At 43.1% G+C, this 24,418-nt stretch overlaps 8 protein-coding genes across 8 annotated transcripts; 4 read left to right on the top strand and 4 right to left on the bottom strand.

The window, feature by feature from the left end:
* Positions 1-2,377: 2,377 nt before the first annotated feature.
* BYT42DRAFT_548237 (uncharacterized protein) lies at positions 2,378-3,326 on the bottom strand (the record flags this gene model as incomplete). Its single annotated transcript, XM_051566001.1, has 5 exons — positions 2,378-2,555; positions 2,623-2,888; positions 2,923-3,045; positions 3,109-3,191; positions 3,260-3,326. 5 exons carry the CDS (start codon positions 3,324-3,326, stop codon positions 2,378-2,380), a joined length of 717 nt encoding a protein of 238 aa, XP_051420355.1.
* A 378-nt stretch (positions 3,327-3,704) lies between these two features.
* On the top strand, positions 3,705-9,226 carry BYT42DRAFT_537005 (inositol hexakisphosphate-domain-containing protein; the record flags this gene model as incomplete). The annotated part of the gene is made up of 15 exons (XM_051565497.1): positions 3,705-4,050; positions 4,190-4,278; positions 4,345-4,418; positions 4,486-4,688; positions 4,765-4,824; positions 4,897-5,064; positions 5,129-5,314; positions 5,370-5,546; positions 5,619-6,031; positions 6,106-6,866; positions 6,965-6,999; positions 7,067-8,127; positions 8,193-8,296; positions 8,389-8,490; positions 8,578-9,226. The coding sequence occupies 15 exons, from the start codon at positions 3,705-3,707 to the stop codon at positions 9,179-9,181; spliced, it is 4,383 nt and encodes a 1,460-aa protein (XP_051420354.1). The 3' UTR covers positions 9,182-9,226.
* A 167-nt stretch (positions 9,227-9,393) lies between these two features.
* Positions 9,394-11,900, top strand: BYT42DRAFT_579936 (Sodium:dicarboxylate symporter family-domain-containing protein). Its single transcript, XM_051569443.1, has 6 exons — positions 9,394-9,955; positions 10,052-10,104; positions 10,185-10,493; positions 10,598-10,631; positions 10,694-10,997; positions 11,066-11,900. The coding sequence occupies exons 1-6, from the start codon at positions 9,601-9,603 to the stop codon at positions 11,622-11,624; spliced, it is 1,614 nt and encodes a 537-aa protein (XP_051420353.1). The 5' UTR covers positions 9,394-9,600; the 3' UTR covers positions 11,625-11,900.
* Positions 11,901-13,902: 2,002 nt separating this feature from the next.
* BYT42DRAFT_622179 (uncharacterized protein) lies at positions 13,903-15,284 on the top strand (the record flags this gene model as incomplete). The annotated part of the gene is made up of 2 exons (XM_051572377.1): positions 13,903-14,023; positions 14,104-15,284. The coding sequence occupies 2 exons, from the start codon at positions 13,903-13,905 to the stop codon at positions 15,195-15,197; spliced, it is 1,215 nt and encodes a 404-aa protein (XP_051420352.1). The 3' UTR covers positions 15,198-15,284.
* Positions 15,285-17,721: 2,437 nt separating this feature from the next.
* BYT42DRAFT_616450 (uncharacterized protein) lies at positions 17,722-18,309 on the top strand (the record flags this gene model as incomplete). Its single annotated transcript, XM_051572067.1, has 1 exon — positions 17,722-18,309. The coding sequence occupies one exon, from the start codon at positions 17,722-17,724 to the stop codon at positions 18,307-18,309; it is 588 nt and encodes a 195-aa protein (XP_051420351.1).
* Positions 18,310-18,360: 51 nt separating this feature from the next.
* Positions 18,361-21,232, bottom strand: BYT42DRAFT_579921 (WD40-repeat-containing domain protein). Its single transcript, XM_051569442.1, has 12 exons — positions 20,821-21,232; positions 20,616-20,760; positions 20,400-20,524; positions 20,189-20,337; positions 20,070-20,128; positions 19,885-19,993; positions 19,703-19,831; positions 19,489-19,630; positions 19,318-19,410; positions 18,857-19,264; positions 18,639-18,800; positions 18,361-18,568 (listed from the first exon to the last, which is right to left on the bottom strand). The coding sequence occupies exons 1-12, from the start codon at positions 20,890-20,892 to the stop codon at positions 18,551-18,553; spliced, it is 1,611 nt and encodes a 536-aa protein (XP_051420350.1). The 5' UTR covers positions 20,893-21,232; the 3' UTR covers positions 18,361-18,550.
* A 231-nt stretch (positions 21,233-21,463) lies between these two features.
* BYT42DRAFT_579917 (homoserine O-acetyltransferase) lies at positions 21,464-23,583 on the bottom strand. Its single transcript, XM_051569441.1, has 6 exons — positions 23,417-23,583; positions 22,748-23,352; positions 22,573-22,684; positions 22,445-22,515; positions 22,342-22,367; positions 21,464-22,265 (listed from the first exon to the last, which is right to left on the bottom strand). The coding sequence occupies exons 1-6, from the start codon at positions 23,526-23,528 to the stop codon at positions 21,614-21,616; spliced, it is 1,578 nt and encodes a 525-aa protein (XP_051420349.1). The 5' UTR covers positions 23,529-23,583; the 3' UTR covers positions 21,464-21,613.
* Positions 23,584-23,814: 231 nt separating this feature from the next.
* BYT42DRAFT_579915 (uncharacterized protein) lies at positions 23,815-24,322 on the bottom strand. The gene is made up of 4 exons (XM_051569440.1): positions 24,263-24,322; positions 24,158-24,207; positions 24,000-24,099; positions 23,815-23,945 (listed from the first exon to the last, which is right to left on the bottom strand). Exons 1-4 carry the CDS (start codon positions 24,287-24,289, stop codon positions 23,874-23,876), a joined length of 249 nt encoding a protein of 82 aa, XP_051420348.1. The 5' UTR covers positions 24,290-24,322; the 3' UTR covers positions 23,815-23,873.
* Between the last annotated feature and the right edge of the window lie 96 nt (positions 24,323-24,418).

The raw sequence follows: 24,418 nt of genomic DNA, 5'->3' as shown, positions 1-24,418 counted from the left end.
TCAGTGAGGTGACTATTGTTTCATCCATGGAAAATCACATATTTTTGTCCGAATTTTTTCTTCTTCTTTAGTTTTGCATCTCTTCTGTTTGCCTGGAAATCCCTCACTATCATTGCATCCATCATCCAGACTATGGCGTGTATCTGATCCGGTCGATTCGATTATTATGAAAAAAGGTACCTTTTGTGTGATACGACTATCCGTTTTTCGTCAAGAAAAAATTTACCTGTCCTTTTTCTCTATTCTGTCGTTAGCTTTTGGTTTTCTCTCCGGTTTTCTTTTGCCTGGCAAGCCATTCAAGCCATCCATCCCTCCAAAACCTTTCTACTTTGTTCGGGCACCAGATTGTGGCCAATCCGGTTTTTGTCGTCAAAGGACATCTTCGGTCGTGTGGCTCTCTTTCTTTCTCATCGGGAAACGCTGACGCGTCCTCCTCATGTTGCCCTCATTTGGATTCCTACTCTTGATATCGTCTTTCATGTAAGTATTCTTTTCGCAGTCTTCCCTCTTTTTTTCGCCACAGGGTTTTTTGTGAGATTTTTACTGACGCAAGTTTTATTTTCTTTTATTTTTACTCGGGAAAACTATCGATATCTGGCCTCCAGCTCCAAATTACCGGCACTTCTGACCACATCAATATCTTGGCCCTGCTCAAGCTGACACCACCGCCCCAAAAATATTCCGCCGCTTAACTGTTTCTGCAAGCAATTTTCTTTTCCGCATCGAAGAAGAAGCTTACGTGTGGTCCGTATACATATTTTCTTTCGGCACAATGTTTGATTTAAAGGTAAACCAACCGCAAATGTTCCACTTTTTGGCCCATGTGGTTGACCTGATCATCATTCTTGCATTGGCAGAGTGACTATTGTTTCATCCATGGGAACTCATTCATTTTGTCTTCAATTTTTTCTTTTTCCTTTGGTTTTCTCCCTCTTTCCGTTTACCTGAAAAGCCCTCACTATCATTGCATCCTCACCCGCATCCACATCCATCATCCATCATCCAGACTATGGTGTATCCGGCGTCTATCTGTAACCGGTCAAGTCGAGTATTATCAAAAAGGTACCTTTTGTGTGATGTGACTATTCGTTTTTCGACAAGAAAAAACTCACGTTCTTTTTTCTCTACCCCTTCTTTAGCTTTTGGTTTTCTCTCCGGTTTTCTTTTCGCTTGGCAAGTCATCCATCCCTCCAAATCTTTCTACTTTGTTCGCGCTCAAATGTGGCCAAACCGGTTTTTGTCGTCAAAGGCATCGTCGGTGGTGTGACTCTCTTTTTCATTGGGAAACGCTGACGCGTCCTCCCCAGGTTCCTCTCATATGGATTGCTGCCCGTGGTATCGCCTTCGATATTTCTTCCCGACCATTTTATTTTGTAGTTGTAGTATGTATTTTGTATTTTAGTGAATAGTCTTCTTGCAGTCTTTTCCTCCTTTTTTTTCCCACAGGGTTTTTAGGGGGTTTTTACAGACGCACCTATTGTATTTACTTTTTTTTTTATATTTGTATCCTTTCTTTATTTCGGTCGGGAAGCCCTCGGTATCTGCTGCATCAAACATCAAAGGTAAAATATCTCAACGAAATTTGAATCAACCAAAGAGCTTACTAACTCATTTTTTTTAAATACCCAACATTCCCACACATCTTTGTAGATCTATCATAACCTTGGGCGGGACAGAACGGAGGGGGTCAATAAGTGCTGCTTTGTTCATTAAAAGTGTTTCATGGTATGCCAGAGTATTGACATTAATATACCAAAGTTCCATCAAGAGTCTCGCCCAGGTTATGCCGTATTGCGTTAGGCTTTTTGTCTGACGAATGTCGCTCAAGGGAAGAGTGCGACATCCAGTAGCAGGTGGCATCCATTGCACAGCGGGTGTACGGCTTGTTATGTAGTCAAATGGAATAAAATTGAAGAGCAATATGTGAAGTATGGCAAAATGTGGATGTAGTTTTTGTGCCTGTAAACTTCTCACGGGTTTTTGTTACCCCGAGGAACGAGCTCTTTTTTTTTATCATAATTGCAGGACCGGTCTTCACTGCCCAATTTGTAACAACTATTTGCCATTAAAGCCGCGGGGTTGGTTGATATTTATCAAATGCATTAGATGTCCTAGCAACGTATTGTGCGTTTGTACGCTCTCATAAAATCCATTTGCCGTGATCGTACCTCTAACTCTCAGTCTACAATGATTTCATTGCACTCAGTATGGCGGGTCGTGTGATCGCATCATTTTATAGAGTCCATCCCACTGCAAGAAAATCAAGCAACGAAAATCAAAGTGTGTATTTTAATGCGGATTTTTTAGGGGGTTGCAAGATCGTCTGGACCTACAAGTTGTCATCTAAGCAGGACCCTTGTGCATCTTCTTTTCTTATTCATGCCTGCAGCATATGCTGTGATATTTGCTCGGGAGCAACTGATTTCACTTCTTCTACTGATTTTTCACCAGAATCTGCTGCCAAGCGACTACCTTCTGAGGATCCATTATTGTGTTCGTTTCCCTTATTGGCGTTTGCCTCGGCTTTGGCTTTCTGTTGCTGCTCTTGCAATTTCCTAGTAATGGTAGTAAAGCATGAATTTTTTACCTCACCTCCAGCCATAAATTGTTCCTGAGACTTACTTTCTCGCCTGTAGCACCATGAACTCTTTACGCTTCCTGAGCATTTCTTCTCGCTTTTCAGGGCTAGATTCCCACACTTTCGGAGGCTCGGCCAAAGCTTCACTATCAACATCCTTTGTATCCAACTTGTATCGTTGCATCAAGTTTAAATGGCTTGCTGACTTGGTAGATGCACCCGTTGATGATCCCGAATCACCACCATTCGCTCCCGGTGTCGATGAACCTGAAGAGCTAGGAACAGAAGGCTGTCGACGCATGTTAACCCACTGTAAAACATAATCGTTTTATCTGTAAACTAACCAAAGGCAATCCTCCATCACGCAACGCATTATCCACAGTCGTTTCGACGGATCCTGTTCGTTGTAAATCGGCCACGATGGCGGGTATAGGGATATCTGGAAACATGGCGCGCACCATTTCGACCTATAATAAATAATCGATAAGTGCTACAGCTCCAGATGCTTAAGTAGGTTTATCTGAACACACCATTTGAGGCGTCACACGGTGTTGCATACGTCTAGATGTTGGTCGACGCTGTCCTTGCTGCCCAATCGACGGCTGTGCACCACCTACGTTTGAAAAACCGATGTAGTTCAGTCACGGCTGTTGAATTCGAGTCGAGTCAAATTTCACCCACCAAGCATCCATCGCAGGGCAAAAAGAATCAGGAATACTGCGACAAGGATAGATACTCCGTCATTCATTAGATCTACACCAAAGAATACCAAAAGCAAGAAACCTAACCCCGAAGGCGACTACTGCTTTGCTGTGACTTCCTCACTGGTTCCAAACCACTATTCAATCCCCGCCACGTTGAGAGCTTCCAAGACACAGGTCGATAGTGATTGGTCAATTTTCCATCTACATCACTTGGCGATGGTGGACGGGATGAAGCGGGTTGAATCCATGGAATTATCCCGCGGACAGAATATAAAACTGCTCATTCCATCTCTCGACTCTCATTTTTTTCTTTTTTTTCTAATAATGTCTGGCGACTCCTATCCAAAGTTGTCGAATGGATCGACACCAAAGTTATCTTTGCTAAACAATGGATCAACAAACAATGAACCTGAACTAATAAAATGTCAAGCCTTTGTGCCTCCACCGCTGTATGTAAAACCCATCCATTGCGTGGCTCAGTCTCCTTGTATGATAAAAGCGAACAGACGATTAAAAAGGGCTTCTATATCTCAATCTTTAGTTCTCCTCCCGTCACCTATGCCTCATCTTCTCCCAGGAATATCACCTTTTCTGAACCAGAAGAATCCGATCAACTGTTCAGCGACAATTCGCAAGATGACGAATCCTTCAGGGCTGATACTCATAATACGGATACCTTATTAAACGCAATGTTTACTGTGGTGAAGACTCGAAATGGCAGTGTGTTGACTAGAAATACCATTCTCAAGATGGATCATTTTTCAAGCGGTGAGTGAGATGGCACAATATATACCAATTTGTTGTGTTACCATGGATCCAAATTTGTCTTTGCATCACCGTCATGCATATTCACCGTGGATTCCAGAGTGAGGACAAGCGATCTAATATGGTCCTTATGTTACAATAGCTACCAATACCAACCTTGACTTCCATCTTCAGGGCGCTCCCAATTTTAGAAAAGCGGAGCTCAATGTCTACGGTGTTGCACAGCCGACGGTAAGTATCGGTATGATCGATCGATCTCTCATTTCATGCAACTGAAATTTTCGGCAATTTTGATAGAGTATCGGTTTATCAACCATTCTCGCCATCATGAATTGTCACCCCAAAAGTGTAAAGTCGGCTTCATGCACATGGTACGGTCTCAACATATCTTGTGACTCTTTCAGACATGCATATCTCATATCCTTGATCCTGTTGTAGGTTTTCCACCCGTGAAGAGCCGCTCATTTACTTGAATGGTTGTCCTTATGTCCTGCGTGACGATGCCAATCCTTCACAAACAATGAGTACCTTTCTGGGTATAAATGCTGCACGTCTGGAAAAAGTCGAAGAGAGACTCAAGCACGATGTTCTCAATGAATCCAAAAAGATGGACGGACTACTATTAGTCCACGATGAACTCCGTAAGTCCCAAAGATGCGTGCCGCAATAATCGCCAATAAGCTAACAAAGGATCATTCATCTCATTGTATCATATAGCGGATGGTACAATTGTCCCTTGCTATATTGCCGCCGATGAAGTACAAACTCCCAAAGAAGGTGCACTATGAATCCATCGGCAACGCAAAATGTAAAAATTTTGCCATGAAATTAACTAATACCTTGACATAGTATTTCAGGCGTTTCAAGAAAAGGGATATCGTCTAAAGTATTTCCGTATTCCTATTTCTCCTGAACAAGCACCGGAAGACAATTATTTTGATGAATACGTCAATATCATCAAGAGCCTCGAACCAACCGACCCACTTATCTTTAACTGCGGCATGGGTGTCGTACGAAGTAAGTAAAAAGAAACAAGTCGTTGAATTCCCCCGGCATAGCCCGCTCATACAAGTTTACATAGCAACGGTTGGCATCATTATTGCCCAAATCTTGAGACGTACGCAGCTGATTGCGCGCGGATTACCGGACCCTTTTCCTATTGCGGGATGGAAATATCCTTCGTCAAAATCGTCCGAGATTGTTCGCGGACTGGAGGAAGCAGGCAAAAATCGTACTTTGCTACGTCTCGTTTATGTCCTCGAAAAAGGTAAGGTTAAAATGTACGACTTGAAACAGCCTCTCTGATCCAGTATCTTTTATAGCTCTGGGATCAAAAATGGCACCTCATTCAGCGATAGAGTGGGCTCTTGATAGAGGCGAAGTGGTCGAAAGCCTGAAAGAAGCTATTACGGGCAACTACCAATCGATTGTGTCTCTTACCTCCGTGCTTGATAGCGGTGCTTTTAGCAAGCGCATGCTCGATGAAATTATCGATCGATGTAAGTCCTATCTATATTGATTGGCTAGTGAATTGCCCATGATGCTTAATTGAATGTTTTCCATTGTCGTAGCCGACACGGTCATCAACTTGCGCGAAAGTATTTTAACCAATCGAATCCGTCAAACCACTTCCAACGACTTGAACGACATGTTTTTGGAAAAGGCATCGGGTGATTTGCAACGGTACTTCTTTTTACTGTGCTTCACTGCCTACATCAATGAATCAGCCGACACGCGGTTCAAAATTCGGTTTTCGTCTTGGGTCAAGACACGAACAGAGACATGGACCATGCTACAAAATATGAGACGAAAGGGTCCAAGACTTTATTACTTCCGACCCGTCGAAGACTTGTCGAGCTTGATCCATCATAAAAATAGCCGAAATATTAATCGATCGATTGCTGTTCAGAAGCGCACCCTGTCGACCTACCAAGACAGTGTTTCTCATCCTGTCGCCAACGAAACGCATGACTTGATTGTCAAGGTATATAGCCTCTTGACGTCTGGCTAGTACGGCGCGATCATTTTTTTTAACTGTTTCGCATCCGCTTTTGTTAGACACGAGGTGGCGTAGCTCTTCGATCACAAACCATCCTAAAGGTCGATTTTTGGCATCACAACTACCTTTGCGATGAACGAGATCCTTCGCAAGGTAAGCGAGCTTTGGTGCACGCTTCGCCTTACTACACACCTGGTATGACCCCGTCGGGGAACCCGCAACCTAATACCTATGCTATCGAGGGAGCTTCCAATTTCCGACGTATCCAAAACACCCACGTCTATGGCGTTGCTCAGCCAACCATTGAAGGACTGCGCCAGGTCATCCGCCGTCTTTTAACCGACCGACCTCGCAACGACAAAGTCTTATGGATTAACCTGAGAGAAGAACCGGTCATTTACATCAATGGCATTCCCTATGTACTTCGCGATCAGTATTATGCTTTCCGAAATATTCGTGCTTACAAGGGCATCACTGGCGCGCGCTTGGAGCAGCTGGAAGATCGACTAAAAGAAGACGTCATTCGAGAAGTATTGAATTACGATGGCCGCATCTTGTTGCACAACGAAAACGGTGAAGGCCACATGTGTGCTCGCTGGGAAAAGGTGGACGTCGAAAACGTTGTTACCATGCGTGACGTGATGAATCGCGTCGGTTCTGAACTGGCCGAAGAACTGGCTGAAGACGATGCATCCGAGGCCGTTTTGGTCGACTATCATCGCGTGCCCATCACGGCCGAGAAAGTGCCGGAATGGCGTAGCCTGGACGTGCTCCGAGATCTTATCACCAAGGTGGACCTTTCCAAGACAGCCATCATCTTGTAAGTGTGCAGACCACTTTTAAATCACCAACAAACCAATACTTTCTTTACTTTTTTTTTTTTTGGCTATTGGACTAACTCAACATTACAAATTACAGAAACTGTCAAGTAGGCTATGGTCGATCCACAACAGGTAATAATTGATTTTGGTTTGCTTTTCTATAATGATAAAGAACTTGCTATTCATCAAATTTACACAGGTACTGCCATTGCTACTTTACTGACCCGCTGGTTGCGACCCAACACGCTCGGTAACCCTCAGGAGGGAGTCATGAAATCGCAACGGTTGAACTATCAGATCATCAACAGTTTGTTGCGTGTCATCCATCGTGGTTTAGAGAACAAGCTTATCGTGGATTACACCCTTGACCAGTGTGCTTATACTGTCAACCTGCGTGATATCATTGAAGCCGCTCATCTGCAAGCAGAAAACGAAGTGCATGATCAAGACAACCGTAAACGCATTATCAAACGGGGCATCGTGGCGTTGGAACGCTATTTCCTCCTCATCTGCTTCCAGGCATATCTCGACAGTATGGCACCTGGCGAAACCGAAATGGCGGAAACGTTTGAACAATGGATGAATCGCCACGCTGAACTCGGTTCTATTTTGTGCGAACTACGATCGGAAGAAATGGAGCTCATTGTAGCGGTAGAAAAATCGTTGGAGGGTGACGGGGTGGCTCTTTCGAGTGAAGTGATGCGGGTCGTCAATGCTCGTTGCGGGCAGGTGCTTGCACAGCAAACGATTCTCAAACACGACGCTTTTCCCGGTTGCCAGAATACCAATCTCACGGAAAATATTCCAGGTGTATACAACTATCGCCGCATTGAAGTCCAAGAAATCAAGAACTGTATCAAGAACGGAGGATTAACCGCCCAGCTAAGTGGCCTTTTGGCTGACAAGCAGAGAAACGCCAATGATGACCGTGTGGCTCCGTTTATCTGTGGATGTGCCATGCCGAGCAAAGACGCCGTTCGAGCTGTACTGAATGCCATGGATGCAGGACCCGGTGGCAAACGTCGTGTTCAATGGACTTGCTTGAGAGAAGAACCGGTTCTATACGTGAACAAACGACCTTACGTACTTCGTTTGTTTTCCGATCCCATCAAGAATCTGGAAACAACAGGTATCGCTCGAGAACGTGTGGAAGATATGGAAGAACGTATGCGAAGAGACGCTCTTGAGGAAATCAAGTGTTACGATGGACGAATGTTGTTACACGATGAAGAATTAACGAATGACGGATACGTTCTTGTGGTAAATGATCCGGATCAATACATCGAATTGACGCTTTTGTACTAATCCTTGCTTTGAAATCTCAGCCTGTGTGGGAAACTGTACCCAGCGAATGTGTGGAAACACCAAGCCAAGTTTTCCAATCTATTGTTGATGAAGGATACCAGGTGGATTATTTACGTGTACCAATGTGAGTTAAGAAAAAAAAAGTGGAGATATTGGGAGTGGGTGAGAAAAATGGACAATGGAATGAACAGGATCATTTAATCTACATTTGGTTAGTACCGATGAACAAGCTCCGATCCCGGATGTGTTTGATCAGCTCATTCGTAGAATGCAAGAAGCCAACGCGGGCGTTGATGTCTTGTTCAACTGTCAAATGGGGTAAGTGCAACCTCAATCCAATGAAAGATCGCACGGTTCAGAAAAATTCACACGAGAATCTTTTTTCGATAATTTTTTCTTGCTTAGCCGCGGACGCACCAGTACGGGTATGGTGATGGCCTGCTTGATGTCCATGATTCTGAACAATGAAGCCGTTTCCAGAATGAAAGAATCCTTCACTGTAGAGTCATTGGATCTGACCGAGAAAGAGTCCAGCCAGCTGGATGAAAAGGATCGTTATTTGAGAGGCGATTACCGGGTAGTCCTGCAATTGGTGAGCGTTCTGACGTATGGCAAACTGGCTAAACGTCTCACGGATCAAGCCATCGATATGTGCGACCATATGCAGAATTTGCGGAAAGCCATCTACGAGTACAAGCTCCGCCTGGAAGCTATCCCAGATCAAAACTCCAAGCAGTGGGGCGCCATGCGCAAGGTCGCTCTCAGTTACCTTGTGCGTTATTTCTATCTCATTGTGTTTGCTAATTATCTATTGGAGGAGATGGGTCACACAGACACGATGTCTCGTTCTGATTCATCCGTGTCAGATTCAATTTCTTCAAATGCTCAACCACGAGATAATGCGATTGGGGATCAACAAGCCAGCAAGATGCCAACATTCAGGGTGTGGCTCAAGGGTCGTCGAGAAATTACCAATATTGTCAAGTTGCAAACATTGTATCTTTGTTAGATGCAGTGTAAAAATAAAAAATAAAAAAGCTTATCGTGTTTTCCCATAGTCAATTTCATCTTCCGGCAGATCATATGATGCCAAAATTTCGCTTGGTGTCATGTAACTCAAACAAAAAAAGAAAGAGAATGGATCCAACCCGTTGCAGGATGGAATAGAAATTGCCAGAATTGGCCATCTTGTATTCAGATCAAGTCTGTTTGCGATTGCTTGGGAAAAGTTAATCGTTGGCAAAGAAAAACTTGCAACACATACCGTTTAAATGCTTAATCGTATTTTTTTTTCTTCCTTTTCTATTTAATAGCGACTGATTTGTCCTTTGACCCTGTTTTTCCTTTCTTTTATTTTTACTTTTTTTGGTGCTTCGCTTTGCTTTCTTGGTCTTCATTTGTATATTTTACCATTACTGACGACACAACATGAACCTGATACCAAAGAAATTCAGACGATCAGAAGAAGAAAAAGCGGCCAATACCGAGATCGTGGTCGAAGAAGGAACCGCTAGTTATCCTGAATGGGTTAAAAAGTCGAGTGCTGCAGTTCAAAATGCATGTTATTTCGTGATTGGACCCTTTGCCAAGGTGTGGCGATACCTGGAGCGTCGAACCAATCTCACCTTCTGGATCATTTTCGGCATGGTGCTCGGTATTATAGTGGGTCGATTTGCTCCAGAATTTGGTAAAGAAATCAAACCTCTGGGCACTGCGTTTATCCGAATGATTACCATCATCGTCACGCCTCTTGTATTTTCCACCCTGGTGGTGGGTATTGCAGGTAATTTGGTTCTGCTTATCCAATCACGTTGCATCGTACATCTTTTTTGATCTCGAAACGTCCTTTTTCTGGGTTTTTTGGCCTTTGTGTAACCAGGTCACGGCGACGATGTGAGCAAAGTTGGCAAACTTGCTATCAAGACTATTATCGTAAGTTCTTTTTTTTTTCTGTTCTTTCTATGACTTTTTCCACACTGTACTTAGTACCTATGACATTGTCTTTCTTTTAGTATTTCGAGGTGGTCACTACATTTGCCCTTGCCGTTGGTCTGATCATGGCAAACCTTATCAAACCGGGTCATGGTGTGGTTTTAACAGGAGCTGATTCCCAGGAAGTCGATGCGATGGCTGAAAAAGAAAAAGAAATCACTTGGTATGGCGAAATGTTCATGATCATTCCCGAAAATTTCTTCAAAGCCGCCGTCGAAGGCAAAGTGTTGGCCATCGTATTCTGTGCCGCCATGTTTGCCTGTGCCATGATGAAAGCAGATAAGAAATCCAAGAAATTCATGCTCCAAATTAACGAATCACTTTCCATGGTAAGCGAGGGAATCGGTCAAGGAAAGAAAAGGAAAAATACGTTCATTTAAGGCAATGGATGGGATTGATTAATTTCCATTTTGGGCGATTCTGTTTTCAATAGATCATGTTCAAATTCGTGGGCTTGGTAATGAACTGTGAGTAATCATGCACAAAACATCAGAGTCGGGAAATAACAGCTCATCGTGATTTGAAACAGATGCTCCTATCGGTATTGGTGCTTCTCTAGCCGCGACGGTGGGTGAGAACGGGATTGATGTGCTTGCCAATCTCGGCAAATTGATTGGAGCCTTGTACGCATCGCTGGCGATTTTCGTTGTACTGATCCTGCTTCCTATCCTTCTCGTCTGTCGAATTCCCCTGTTGGGTTTTATCAAAAGTGTGGGTCAACCTTGGCTTATTGCTTTCAGCTCGGCTTCCAGTGAATCCGCCCTACCTAAAGCATTTGAAAATATGCGCGCTTTTGGTTGCACAAATGCTCTGACCGCTTTTGTCATTCCCTGGTATGTGCCCTTTATTATCCGTGTCACCCACATGAAACGCTGAACTTTTTTTTTTTTTTTTTGTATAGTGGTTACTCTTTTAATCTTGATGGCACTACCTTGTATCTTTCGTTGGCGAGCATTTTCGCCGCTCAGGCTGGAGGCATGAATCTGCCTATTGCCACGCAGCTCTCCATTATGGGAACACTGATGTTATCCTCTAAGGGTGTGGCTGCTATCCCACGTGCTTCTCTTGTAGTACTAGCCGGTACTTTGATGCAGTACGACCTTCCCAAGGAAGCCGTTTCCATGATCATGGGTGTGGATGCCATCATGGATATGGCCCGAACTTCGATCAATGTCCTTGGCAACTGCCTCGGTTGCTGTGTGATGTCGCGCATCGAAGGATCGTTCCGCGGACAAGAATGGAAGGAAGAAGAAGAAGAACGTCGCCGACAAAGACTGGAAGATGATGAAGATAATTTACGTGTTGATAATGACCATGATGGCGACGCAAACAGTTTGCCAGAGAAGCGTATGCCTACCGATATGGGGCACGGAGCAGCCATGGGACAACCACTTGAAGTCGTTGTTCATCAAGACGATAAAATATCCTCCGTCGATTATGATTATCCTTCTCACCGCTAGCAAGACTGATTAGGACAAAACTCTTCTTTTTACATGCTCCGTTTTCTATCCACTAGGCGCGTGCTGGTTTTCCTTTTATTTTTATTTTGTAATATAACATACGGTACAACGCAGTAGCATTTGTTTTATATTCCCATTAAAAGTTCAATCGCTTGATTGTGGCTTCTTTCGTCTTGTACAGCATGAAAGACTATTTACAAGTAATAATATTCAAGGACCTGTAACCATCAAACTTTGCAACTGAAAAGAAATCGACATGACATTACAGCATGTGTCTTATGTCATCAGTAACAGCCAGATGCAGTGCTTATGCATTATTCCTTCCGTTTTCCCGCAGCAACGCGCGACTCTGTCGACGAGCAACGTTTTTCCAATAGAGGCTCCAAGTGAGATGGTATGGCCGTAACGCTATTATCACGGCTGCATCGTTGGAAGCGTATGCCATTATCAACCGATGAGCCATCGATAGTGACTATCCACGATTTTGGCACCCATTTTTTCTCTATACTTCATTCCTCTTTTACTAGAGTTGCCCCTCATGTTGATTTTCGTAATATGATATAGATTCTTTGCCAATTATTTTTTGCTTCTCTGTTACGGTAAATAATGAATTAACTCGGGCGTCAAGGATAACTAGGGAAGATTAACCAACGACCTGTGACTCTCTTCAACAGGTGACCTTAGGATATTTAAAACGGTAGACTATCTTTTAACTCGACAAATACCAAATCGATTGCAATCACTGGTCATAATGATTGGCGATGCAGACAACCTCTCTGTAAATGAAAACAGAGCTTGCATTATTTCGTCATCCATCGATGATGAACGCTTGACTTGCGCGTTAAGAATTTAGCAGAGACAACTACCTGTATGCACGTATCGCTGTCGAACGCGTCAAAGGGTCCGCATATGACGAAGTTGCTTTGTTTTTTATTCTCGGTTGGTTATATTCAGCAAGCTGGAAATATATGCAATTGAGTGGAAAAAAGCTGACGCGCTTGATTTTGGGATTCAACGTCTATCCAACGCACAGAAACATGTCATCGGTCGGTTGCTTATCATGAACAATCCAGGTTGCATAAAGTACAAATAGTGCAAATTACAGTGACAAAAATTTTCACGAGATCATACCGGTAGCTAAATGTTTGGAACGGTTAATTTATCAAGTGATAGCTTGATTTTACCAAGTTGAAAAAGAGTAAACATTAATGATATGTTGGCTTTTTCAAGTAATCCAACTGATACGATTGTACAGTGCAAAGCTTTTGACGTATCGAATTAGTGAAATCGATCATCACAGAAAGCGGACGATTCCATGTGAAAAGATTTTGTGGGGTTCCGTCTCTTCAGCTGCAAACGCGCGGTCTCTAATTCCGGACCCTATCATTGTCCGTGCATCATGTGCTTGTCCTTGAGTCCTTTTGTAAGTGTCTGTCTGATGTTCCGATGAAATTCTTTTGAGGACCCGGTGGGTAAACTTTCAGACATTAAGACTGTAAACGCACTGCAAGGTATCATGTTCTTGCATATCTGCAACATGTTCCTGCATTCGCCTTATGAGACAAATGTCATTGAAAAAAGTGGCGGACAACTTGCGGTCTTTCCTAATTTGTGGAAATCCATGCATACAGTTGTTTCGTTTTGCGGCTTGGAACCTTATGAAACCTGACCGAAAAATCTTTGCAGTCAAAATTTCTTAAATTGGCAATTTTTGGGGAATACAAAGCCCGGTTGCGTCTTATTGCGCCATATCGGATGTGTAACCTGAGCATTACAAAAAGAAAAAGAAAAAAAAACGTAAGGGATAAAATTTGCTCCGACAGCTCAATTAAACAGCATGGCTATATTTCAGAAAAAAGGCAGCACTGGTCTTCCGTATATTATTTTCGCTCCAACGCCATCCACTCCGCTCTCACTTTTTTGGACGATGGATACCATTGACGAGAATATAAACGGCGTGACGCCTAGACGGCATCCAGCAAACAAAGAATATAACAAAAGTGATACCTACTTCTCAAGATCGCCCTCTCCTCGAACGGAATCGCCTACACTTACCGATAAAAAACTGTCGTCTTTATTTTCTCGATATAAACCATGGCTTATGTGGTGGAATTCCGACGAATGGTGGCCTTGTTGGATTGGCTTCATCTTTTTCGGTTGCGTTGTCAGCGCCGTGCACCACGGAATACCCGAGCCAACGTTTCTTTTGTGGGATCATAATCCTTTTCTTACCTTCGCCTCCACGGGAAACTACGGTCTTATTGTGATTTTCTTTGCCATGGGGATTCTGCTTTGGATAGCCATGGCCTCCATTCGAGCAAAAGGTTGGCAAGGTTACCCTTTGGGATACCTTGTTGTTTTCCTCTTGAGCCTCATCAGCAAAATGCTGGCAGCCAATGGTAACTTTTATTTTTTATTTACGCATTCAGCGCATCGTATCGTATCGTGAAAGGACGCATTCACTCAACGGCTTGTATAGTACAACTGAAAAAAGCCAGTCTCGGTGATTCTATTTGGGCTATTATTCTCGGCTGTGTGTTGCGCAATTTGATTGCACTGAAGCGGTCAGCTCAACAATTGCCACCATGGTTGAAGGTGGCTCAACAGACGGAACTTTACATTGCCGTGAGTTTGGTACTATTGTGCATCGATATCAGCGTACTACGACCCTTGGCTCCGCGTGCTTTGTTTGTGAGCTGGCTCGATACTCCCACGCTTTTCATGGTGGTTGCCTTTTTCGGTTGGCGTCTACTCCGCATCGACATGCAAACAGCTATTATCATGTCCGGTGCCACCTTCATTTGCGGTTCCTCAGCAGCCATCGCTTTAGGTGCCAGTATGGGCGTGCCTCACAAGACCGAGATGCCTATTGCTATCATCTCTATCTTTACCATTCCCAGTATCATTGCTTTGCCCTATGTTGCCCGGTCCATGAACTTCAATCCCGATGTCAGTGGCGCTTGGTTTGGTGGTTGCGTCGATTCGACAGGAGCGGTCATTGCCGCAGCCAGTATTTACGGCGACAAAGAAGCTGTCAACACCTCCGCCGTTGTGAAGATGATGCAAAATATTCTTATTGGTCCTATCAGTGTGATGATGGCTTGGGGCTGGACTCGATACGAACTTCGCACTGCCGATAAATATGAACAAGAACCCCTGCGGCGTGACGACCATCTGGTTGCCGAATTGAACGAGACAACCGATGTTTCTCTTGAAGAGATAGGCGCCACAAAAACACCTATCTCGAAATTGCGAAAAGCAGAGAAGCCGTATATCCTGCTGTGGAAGCGCTTCCCAAAGTTCGTTTTGGGCTTTATCATCACAGCAGTGATGTTCAACACAGCTGTGTCCGGCGACCCTGAAGTGAGAACCACTGTGAACAACTTTTGTTTCTACATTTCCGAATGGTTCTCCACGCTCTCGTTTGTGAGCATCGGACTTGGTCTGCATTTAAATGACATGAAAAAGAATTTGCGTGATCTAGGAAAACTGTGTACCTTATATGTAGTCGCGCAATTAGTAGATATCATCATCACCGCCGTTTTAGCCTTTGTTGCCTTCACATACATGTAAATATATCCATTTTCTATCGAGATTCCAATCACGAAATATAAAAAAAAATTCATTTATGCCTCGATCTTGATTTTTGTTCTTTTCTATCTTTGAATATAACCCTTACATTAGACCGACGCCACAAATACTGTAAGCAAGAGCTAGCTGGATTCCACGTAAATGCCTTCCGGGCAGGTGTATCATCAAACAATCTACGCAGAATCCACGTCCTATGCAATCCAATCAGTGATTATCTATATAATTAAAATCTTTGAAAAATTAGCAATTTGTAAATCCCATGACTTCCACACTAAGCTATCGGAACCTTTTTTTGTGCCTTCTCTCTTCAGAACCTCTTATTATTCTTTTTTTTTTTTGTGCCTTTTCTTCTTCAACTACACTAAGCTATCAGAACTTCTTAATATCTTTTTGCAATACACCAAGTCATTAGAATCTCAACTTCTTTCGATTGGTGCCTTTTTTTTTTGTTCATCTTTGAACCATGCCTCGCTGCCCATCTTGCAACGGCAACGATCACCAGCGTTCTACCAATCGTCGTTGCCCAAATTTCTCTCCACGAAACACTACTATAAATAATGGGCGAAACAATGAGCAGCAAAATGCGGTTTGCACCAGTTGTGGTCAAACAGAGCATCGTCGCCGTTCACATAAAATGTGAGTGGAGCTCTTTTTTGAAGAAAGGTGATTGACGATACGACGATCTGGTGTTTTGTAGCATCATTTAATTTGGGTTATCTGTCAGTTATACTGTATATGCCCTTTCATTCTCTTCAGTAATCGAATGATACATGGAGCAGATATGCTTCGATCTGTGTAGCTCATCATTCATGCATCAGTGAGGTGACTATTGTTTCATCCATGGAAAATCACATATTTTTGTCCGAATTTTTTCTTCTTCTTTAGTTTTGCATCTCTTCTGTTTGCCTGGAAATCCCTCACTATCATTGCATCCATCATCCATCATCCAGACTATGGCGTGTATCTGATCCGGTCGATTCGATTATTATGAAAAAAGGTACCTTTTGTGTGATACGACTATCCGTTTTTCGACAAGAAAAAATTTACCTGTCCTTTTTCTCTATTCTGTCTTTAGCTTTTGGTTTTCTCTCCGGTTTTCTTTTGCCTGGCAAGCCATTCAAGCCATCCATCCCTCCAAAACCTTTCTACTTTGTTCGGGCACCAGATTGTGGCCAATCCGGTTTTTGTCGTCAAAGGCATCGTCGGTGGTGTGACTCTCTTTTTCATCGGGAAACGCTGACGCGTCCTCCCCAGGTTCCTCTCATATGGATTGCTGCCCGTGGTATCGCCTTCGATATTTCTTCCCGACCATTTTATTTTGTAGTTGTAGTATGTATTTTGTATTTTAGTGAATAGTCTTCTTGCAGTCTTTTCCTCCTTTTTTTTCCCACAGGGTTTTTAGGGGGTTTTTACAGACGCACCTATTGTATTTAACTTTTTTTTTATATTTGTATCCTTTCTTTATTTCGGTCGGGAAGCCCTCGGTATCTGCTGCATCAAACATCAAAGGTAAAATATCTCAACGAAATTTGAATCAACCAAAGAGCTTACTAACTCATTTTTTTTAAATACCCAACATTCCCACACATCTTTGTAGATCTATCATAACCTTGGGCGGGACAGAACGGAGGGGGTCAATAAGTGCTGCTTTGTTCATTAAAAGTGTTTCATGGTATGCCAGAGTATTGACATTAATATACCAAAGTTCCATCAAGAGTCTCGCCCAGGTTATGCCGTATTGCGTTAGGCTTTTGTCTGACGAATGTCGCTCAATGTAAGAGTGCGGCATCCAGTAGCAGGTGGCATCCATTGCACAGCGGGTGTACGCCTTGTTATTCATGAAATATAGGCTTATAAAGGGCCATCGTTACCAAATATGATATTCCCAACTTCGCGCCTGTCTCTTGCACCACTACTATGCCACACCTTTCTTTTTTTTTTCTCTAGCTATTCACTTACTTTCCTTCAGATTGCTGTAAAACATTAGGTGCAATAAGGTGATTAGGACCACATAATTTATTGATTTTTGGTCCTAGAAAGTAATGATCATTGCATGTAAACAAGCATATCGTCCACAGATAAAAACAAGACATACAGTCAAGCGATTATCACAGCTGTGACTTTATTGAGGCCTAGAAAGTCTCTATATACCTTATGCTGGTTGTAACAAAATTTAAAGCTTTACCGGAACTATGTAGTTTTATGTAGCTTTATCTTCATTCGTACAGTGTTGACACATTTATTTGCGCTTCTTTGTACTGTAGAGTATGCAAGATTGAAGTGCTGCAGAAGGACGGCAATATGGCAATTGTTCTCCTCGTAAAGTGCAAGACGCGTTTTTAACAGAGTTTTTTTTTTTGCGCATGTGCCTCTATTCCAGTCGTTTCTCGTATCCATTCTGGTATGCCCATTCTTTGTAAAAACATTAAAAATTAAACCAAATTGTTGTTGTTGTCCCCTTTTTCTTTACTGTCGATTTTTTTTTTTTTGTGTCTCGCTCTGAATCATGCATACATCATGTAGTACTGTGCTTTTGATTGCGTTGTGTTATGCTGTTGGCTCATCTTCAAGCCAACCTCTTCCGCTGTCATTGACGAAAAAGGCGCTTTCCAGCGCTTCGGAGTATTATTCTTCAGCGACGGACCGTTTGCCATTTTATGCTGGCCGCGTAGAACGATGGGCCAGCACAGCCCCTAAGCGAGAATATCGCCAATGGAATATGGATCCTGTTTTGCCACTGCTCGGACCCATAGCGCCTTCTGTTAAAACAGCCTCATGGACCGTAGATGTGGCTCCACGTCGATCCACAAATCCAATCTACCAAACTGAGCAGTTGGACCCTATTTTAGTGGCACCTCTACCACCCGTGATGAATGAACTGCCGTTGCGAACTCCAGCAAGTGACTCCACTGCACCAAAGAAGAAAGTGCCAACTGTCATGATTGATCGCATAGTAGCAGACCATTCAGTATCTGTTTCCGGTACGGTCGCCAAACATCGAGCCCACCATTTTCGTCAATTCGTGGGGATGGATGACCAGGGTCATATATTTACTATCGACTTACCAAGCCCCAAGACAGGACCAAGCTACTAAAAAATAAATGCTCCTGCTATACAGCCCAACCATCGGATCAACTACTGCATTCATCAAATCCGCTTATACTTGGGGAGCATGAAGAATCTAAAATTTCTACATCATTATCATGAATGCTCCAATTTATACACAAGAAGACATGTATCGCAAAATAATATGTGAGTCGAGGATACGGGCTAAAAAAAAACACTATGGAAACACATCCGTGCAATAAAAGTAAGCCTTGCTTCTATGGAGTAAACTATGTATCCATGGGAATCTATGCGAAAAAAGGCATCATGAGAACTTTGTACGTTGTTAGGGTTTATTTGATCAATCCATATGCTTACCTTTTCATCGTACCACCATACTTTTACAGTTTGGTCATCACTGCAGCTGGCAAGAATGCCTTGTTTGGCATTAGACGCAACTTCATATACCACGCCAGTGTGGCCACGTAATTTCTGCAGCACTTCGCCGGTATCTTGATCCCAGATATACACGACACCATCCTAGAAACTGTGATCAGTTTTTCTGCAACTCGTGTGCTAATGTTCTCGTCTGTTACCTCGGAGCCACCAACAATCAAGTTATTATTGGCGAAACCTGCGCGCACAAAATTCTTGGACGTATTTTGGTGACCTTTCAATTTGCGAATCGGCCGTACCATACGCACATCCCACAATCGATTTGAATTGTCCTTACTGCTACTCAATAGCAGAGTTCCGCTGGAATTCATCTCCACCGATGTCACTTCACCCAAGTGCGAAGATATAGTACGGATACATAAGCCAGATACAATATCCCAAAACTTGATAGTGTTATCTTTGGATCCACTGATGACCAGGTTGCCTAAAGGATTGAATATCGTTTTTGTCACGGCCAACTGATGACCAGGAAAAGTCTTTACAATAGCGCCGGTATTGACGTCAAATAATCGAACCGTCTTATCATAACCTCCCGTGACAACATGTTCCTAAATGATTCGAGTAAGAAGCATGAAAGAAATTCAATAGAACTACTTATTACCTGATTTGGATGATACTTGACGGAATATACATCACCTGCATGTCCATTTAATGTGTTTGCACAGCTTGCTTTTGTCGAAGATAGATTCCATATCTAGAGAGGCTGCCGTTAAGTTTCTGCTAAAAGGTGGACAAAAGGTAAATGAGGTATAGTTGAGTGGGCTGTGTTTACCTTGACCGTTCCATCACCACTTGCACTGGCGACGAAATCGCCTTGCACTGTACTTGACAAATCCCAGATCCTCGATCGATGACCTTCCAGTATATCGAGACATTCCGCGGTTTCCGTATCCCAAATCCGAAGCGTGTTATCACTTTTTCAAAAATATTGATATAAAGGTTCAGTAGTGTTGCTTGATTGAACAACGAGGGACACACAGGCTCACCTAGAACCAGACACAATCTCTCGACCGTCATCGCCAATAAACTCGACACATTTCACATTGCCTCGATGTCCTGTCAACGTAGCTCCAACAGCATTGGGAATGACGAAACTCGTATAATCTTCCACCAGTCTATGATGATGTTTAGCATAGCATTTTGACAGTCATCTTTTGCAGATGCATACGAGTTGACTGCTGGAGCGATTTTTGGATGGTATCTTGAGAATTCAATTTGATAGGCAACGGATTGTCGCAGCAAGGTGAGCAAACGATCGGGCGGTATATAACGGTTGCCTGCGCGGGCGGGGGAGGGAGACAAGTAATACATGAGAATATAAAGTTTGCAAATCAAATCTCCAGACGTACGTACCATTTCTATCAGCAGTTTCAAAATCTAGCATACTTTGCAGCTGATCCACCAGATTTTCTCTAAATACAGCAGCACCTTTAGTAAATGCATCCAGCAGCTTCTCCAATGGGCCAATTTACCTTGCAGACATGACCCCTTCCCAGTTGCGAAAACTAGGTGCTTCATGTATTGATTTAGCTGTTAAAAGATAACACAGATCCTTGAACTCGGTTGGTTTCGTTTGTAGATGTTCCAAGGGTTTTAAGCGTTTGTTGAGAAATGTAAATGCCTGTTTGAGTTAGATCATTTGTTAACAAGAAGACGACTAGCTGAATGATTTTCCAGTATTACCTTTTGAATTTCACGACGTTCGATGTATTCCAAATATTGTTGTCTGTAAACTGAATAAAGGAACGACCGATGGTTCTTTACCAGTGGCTTTGTACACAGTTTTTCCACTTCCTGCCAGTCACCATCTATGCAACAGATGATTGATGATTGATCAATGTGAGTGCCCTTGAACAGTATGTAACTAAAGTAACTAAAGTAGTCAGCTTATCCACCAACCTAAGATTGCCTTTTTCAGTCGTTTGACCTCCACTATTCTTTCTTCGCGCTCTTTCCATTTCACGTTCGTTTCGTCATATAGTACAGATTGTGAGGCATGATATCCTTCGTCGGCCAGATATTGCATGATAATGCCAATGATATCCTTTGAAAAATATGTGAGATAACAATGCCTAAAAAACACTTTAAGCACTCATCACTTTACTTCTTTAATACGAGGATCGTTTGCGTTAAAGATATCTTCCGTCGGTCGTATATAGGAGCTGTGGACCCCCATATGTTGGGTATGTGTGGCGAGGCTGTTACAGAAAGCTTGTGAATTTACTCTTTCAGTTCCAAAAAGAAATGTCAACACGCTAACCTCCGACGTCGACGTGCAGCGGAAGTTGATGATATGCCGCTTCGATTCCAAAAGAAAGATGGTGATTCAGCGTGCCCGGACATCATGTCGTGAGCTCGAAAATCAACCGACCGACTCTCGGACGCCACAAGAGAGTTATCTTTTGGTTCTTCTGTTCGATTGCTTTCTTGGAGGTTCAGTTGCTCCATTGGCTCTCTTATATCGTTGTCAACAGCGGGATCGGTCATTGGCTCAAGAATGCGGTATCGGCGGTAGGTGAACTTTTTTTTTTCTTTTGACCTTTTGCTCTATTGTCCAAGCTACCTTTGGCCACCGTCGCGGAGATTGAATCTCAAAGTTCGATGCTTCTGCAGCACAGACGAAAAATTGACAGTCTTAAGTGCACATTGGACGCCTAATGGCTCTCTTTTGAAAAGGAAAACAGAGAATAAAACGACGAGAAATAAAGGAGCAGCCATAAAATTACAGATCAACATAACAGAGAAAGTAGATGCAAAGTGTGATACTTTGATATTGTATTTGAGGATTTTGGGGGGGGGGGAGAACCCAATGCACGATGGACAGAAAGAAATAAAAATATATAAAAAATGATAGTAGTACAATGACTTTTTCCAAAAAAAAAATTCCGTCGACAGTGTTATGCACTGTCAAGGAGCTCCAAATGGCCTTTGATAGCTCCTCCCACGCTGACGCGATCGATTAAAAAGGTATCGTGACCAAACATCGCATCTAATTCGTAGTAGGTGACATGTTTGTTGCCTGCAGCGCGAAGACATTCGGCAATCTCTTTTTGCTGCCAAACAGGGAATAAAATATCGGATTGTACACCGAGGACCAAGGTAGGCATGTTGATCCCACGCATGCCGTTGACAAGGTCTTGTGTTTCAGGGTCCGGAGATAAGGTGGTGAGCGTACCATGCGGCACGGGCGACGATGCGGTGTCCTGTTGTTCAAGAGCGGAACGCGTGCCAATGACCGACCGACATACTTCGGCGGTAATTTTAGCATCATCAATATTGGCGCCTCTGCGTTTGAGAACTTGTTCTAATTTCGGGAGATTGCGCTCACGTTGGTGGTATAAAGCATCGGTCACTGTCTTTGACATATCAAACATATCCATTGCCTTGGAAATGTACAGCAGACTGTTGGGATCATACTGTAAACAGAATCGTTCACCTTGATGATCCAAATATGTTTCAATCAAAAAATCAGGACACAAAGCGGGCGATGCATTTTCCTGCGCTCGTTTACGACCAAACCGCTGTTCCCATTCAGGTCCTGATCGATAACTGAGAGTTTGGGACAATCATGTCAGAAAGATCTTTCCTCTTGCATATCCTCATTTCATCGTCTCTTGTTGATTACCTGATGGTAGCAATCTCACGGGCCAACTATTGCAGAAAAATGAAATAGTCATAAATGTCTTGTTGACCTTTTTTCCCAACGACGCTTTCTTTTCATTTCTCACCTTCATACCGACATGGGGAGGAATTCCTTTATAGTAAAACCCCTTGTTCCAATTGGGATCCGCCATTAACACTGCATTGCATGATTAGCTCAAATGGCTTTTGGTTCATTTTTTTTGAGGAAGCTCACCTTGTCTTTGAGTGTGGCGCAGCGCAATGGAATATGGGTGTGAGCGGGCACAAGCTGAAATGGTGATCAATCGCTTGACTCGATCAGGAAACAGTTTGGCAGCTGCAATTGACTAGCCTACCCTGTTAGCCCGTGCAAACATATTGTATCCGAAAACACGCTTCAGTTTCTTTACCTGCATGCCACCCATGCTGCTGCCAACACTAGCATGCAATTTATCGATGCCAAGGCTGTCTAGCAGTTTGAACTGAGCGCGGACCATATCGAAAATGGTCAAGATAGGAAACCGCGTGGCATAACGTTCACCATCCGCCGGATCAATTGAGCTGGGCCCCGTCGATCCATAGCAACCGCCAATCACGTTTGTGCAAATTACAAAGAACTTGTTGGTGTCAATATGCGATCCCGGTCCAATAAATTCTTCCCACCATCCCGGCTTTGTATTTTTCGCGTGTGATTTTGCATGAGACGATGCCGATAAACCGGTGTGAATCAGAATTGCATTATCCCCCTTCTCATTTAGGGTACCCCACGTCTCGTAAGCAATTTGAATATTCGGTAAAATACCGCCGTGATCCAGTAAAAACGGATGTTGATATTCAAACATCTCATACCCTGTCACTACATTGTCGTAGCTTGGCTCGGGACCATTATCCAACTCCATGGTGCGCGAATTCATCTTGTCAATGCAAGGAAATGAAAGTGGAGGATTTGAAGAAGTGCAACCACTGTTGTCGTCCGTGTTACATGAAGAACTAGCCGACGCATTCTGATGAAGAGCTGTCACGGATGGTTAAAAAGATCAAATAATGGGAACCTACGGGCCAATCCGCCGAGTACCTACTTCGTCTAGATTGATAAACAGTTCGTGACGCAATTGACGTCAAGGATCTTTTATGACTCGCAATCAAAGTCGACCTTACGCCACGAAGGACCGAGAAACGTAGACTTGACATTACTAGACAGAGCTAAAGACCAAAGTGGTTTGAAAGCTTAATCAGATCGAATATGACAAATCCATCTGGAAATCACGCCATTTGAACTCAGTTGCTATTGGCCAGAACCTGTGCGGCTGGAGAACAAATCGTCCAATGGGACATACGATTTTCGGTTTCTTTTCTCACACAGAGTGGGTCACTCGGTTCTGACAGAAGGATTGCACACGTAAATCAAGTGTTTCTTTCATTTGAATCCATATACTATCTATGATTCGACGATTTGTTATTATATATGATGGCCACAGATTTATTAAAAATCATCCAACAAACAGGAGTATTTCTCTTCTAACCTCGCGGAGACATTCACTCAACTTCGTTATCGAGGTCGAATTTTTCAAATACTTCTTTCTTAGTCATACAAGTTTCACCAGCATACTTTATGTATGTTTAGTAAGCATACGTCCTATTTTGGTTGGGAGCTGTGTTTACCTTGTCCAAAAGCATGAGAGCAATATCTTTCAGCCCGTTATATTCATGCAAGAGTCCAATGCGTCTGCGAAAACTTTGGTCCACGGCTTCATCTGTCACACTATGAAACAACAGCTGAGTGTACACATCAGCTATTTACATATTTTTGCAAAAAGTACCCAAGTTTATCGGCCAGCGATGCATGCTCTTGTCGCAATTGTTCAATACGCTACACTCGAAACTTAAGCTAAACGCTCACCTACAGAAGCCTCAAACCAATTTACCTCCTTTAACGCTGAGACTTCTTCCATTGGTATGGATCGGTAAAAAAAATTGATTCCTATGGAAGAAAATAGTTGGTCAAAAGATTTTCGTTTTATTGTGACTTGTGTTTGATAGCTAATGATGATTTAACCATGTGTCATACAAATGCGAGTCGA

This window comes from Radiomyces spectabilis (genome assembly GCF_025331425.1).
Source record: "Radiomyces spectabilis strain NRRL 2753 chromosome Unknown BYT42scaffold_11, whole genome shotgun sequence".
Lineage (NCBI taxonomy): Eukaryota > Fungi > Mucoromycota > Mucoromycetes > Mucorales > Radiomycetaceae > Radiomyces > Radiomyces spectabilis.
The sequence above is the reverse complement of the archived record's forward strand: the minus strand, read 5'-3'. Positions and strand labels throughout refer to the sequence as shown.

Bases quoted from the DNA above. Each gene is read 5' to 3' on its own strand.
- BYT42DRAFT_579917 (XM_051569441.1), bottom strand. From the start codon at position 23,528: ATGTCAAGTCTACGTTTCTCGGTCCTTCGTGGCGTAAGGTCGACTTTG. The intron at 22,685-22,747 runs GTAAAGAAACTG...AGGGTAGGCTAG, and splicing joins GCAGCATGGGTGGCATGCAG to TCAATTGCAGCTGCCAAACT. The intron at 22,266-22,341 runs GTAATCAACAAG...CCAAACTCTCAG, and splicing joins CGTGAGATTGCTACCATCAG to TTATCGATCAGGACCTGAAT.
- BYT42DRAFT_579915 (XM_051569440.1), bottom strand. From the start codon at position 24,289: ATGGAAGAAGTCTCAGCGTTAAAGGAG. The intron at 24,100-24,157 runs GTACTTTTTGCA...GTTGTTTCATAG, and splicing joins TCGCTGGCCGATAAACTTGG to TGTGACAGATGAAGCCGTGG. The intron at 23,946-23,999 runs GTAAACACAGCT...ACATACATAAAG, and splicing joins CTCTCATGCTTTTGGACAAG to TATGCTGGTGAAACTTGTAT.
- BYT42DRAFT_579936 (XM_051569443.1), top strand. From the start codon at position 9,601: ATGAACCTGATACCAAAGAAATTCAGACGATCAGAAGAAGAAAAAGCG. The intron at 9,956-10,051 runs GTAATTTGGTTC...TTGTGTAACCAG, and splicing joins CCTGGTGGTGGGTATTGCAG to GTCACGGCGACGATGTGAGC. The intron at 10,494-10,597 runs GTAAGCGAGGGA...TGTTTTCAATAG, and splicing joins TTAACGAATCACTTTCCATG to ATCATGTTCAAATTCGTGGG.
- BYT42DRAFT_579921 (XM_051569442.1), bottom strand. From the start codon at position 20,892: ATGGGGGTCCACAGCTCCTATATACGACCGACGGAAGATATCTTTAAC. The intron at 19,994-20,069 runs GTACGTACGTCT...CCGCCCGCGCAG, and splicing joins TGAAACTGCTGATAGAAATG to GCAACCGTTATATACCGCCC. The intron at 19,265-19,317 runs GTAATAAGTAGT...CGAATCATTTAG, and splicing joins TCAAGTATCATCCAAATCAG to GAACATGTTGTCACGGGAGG.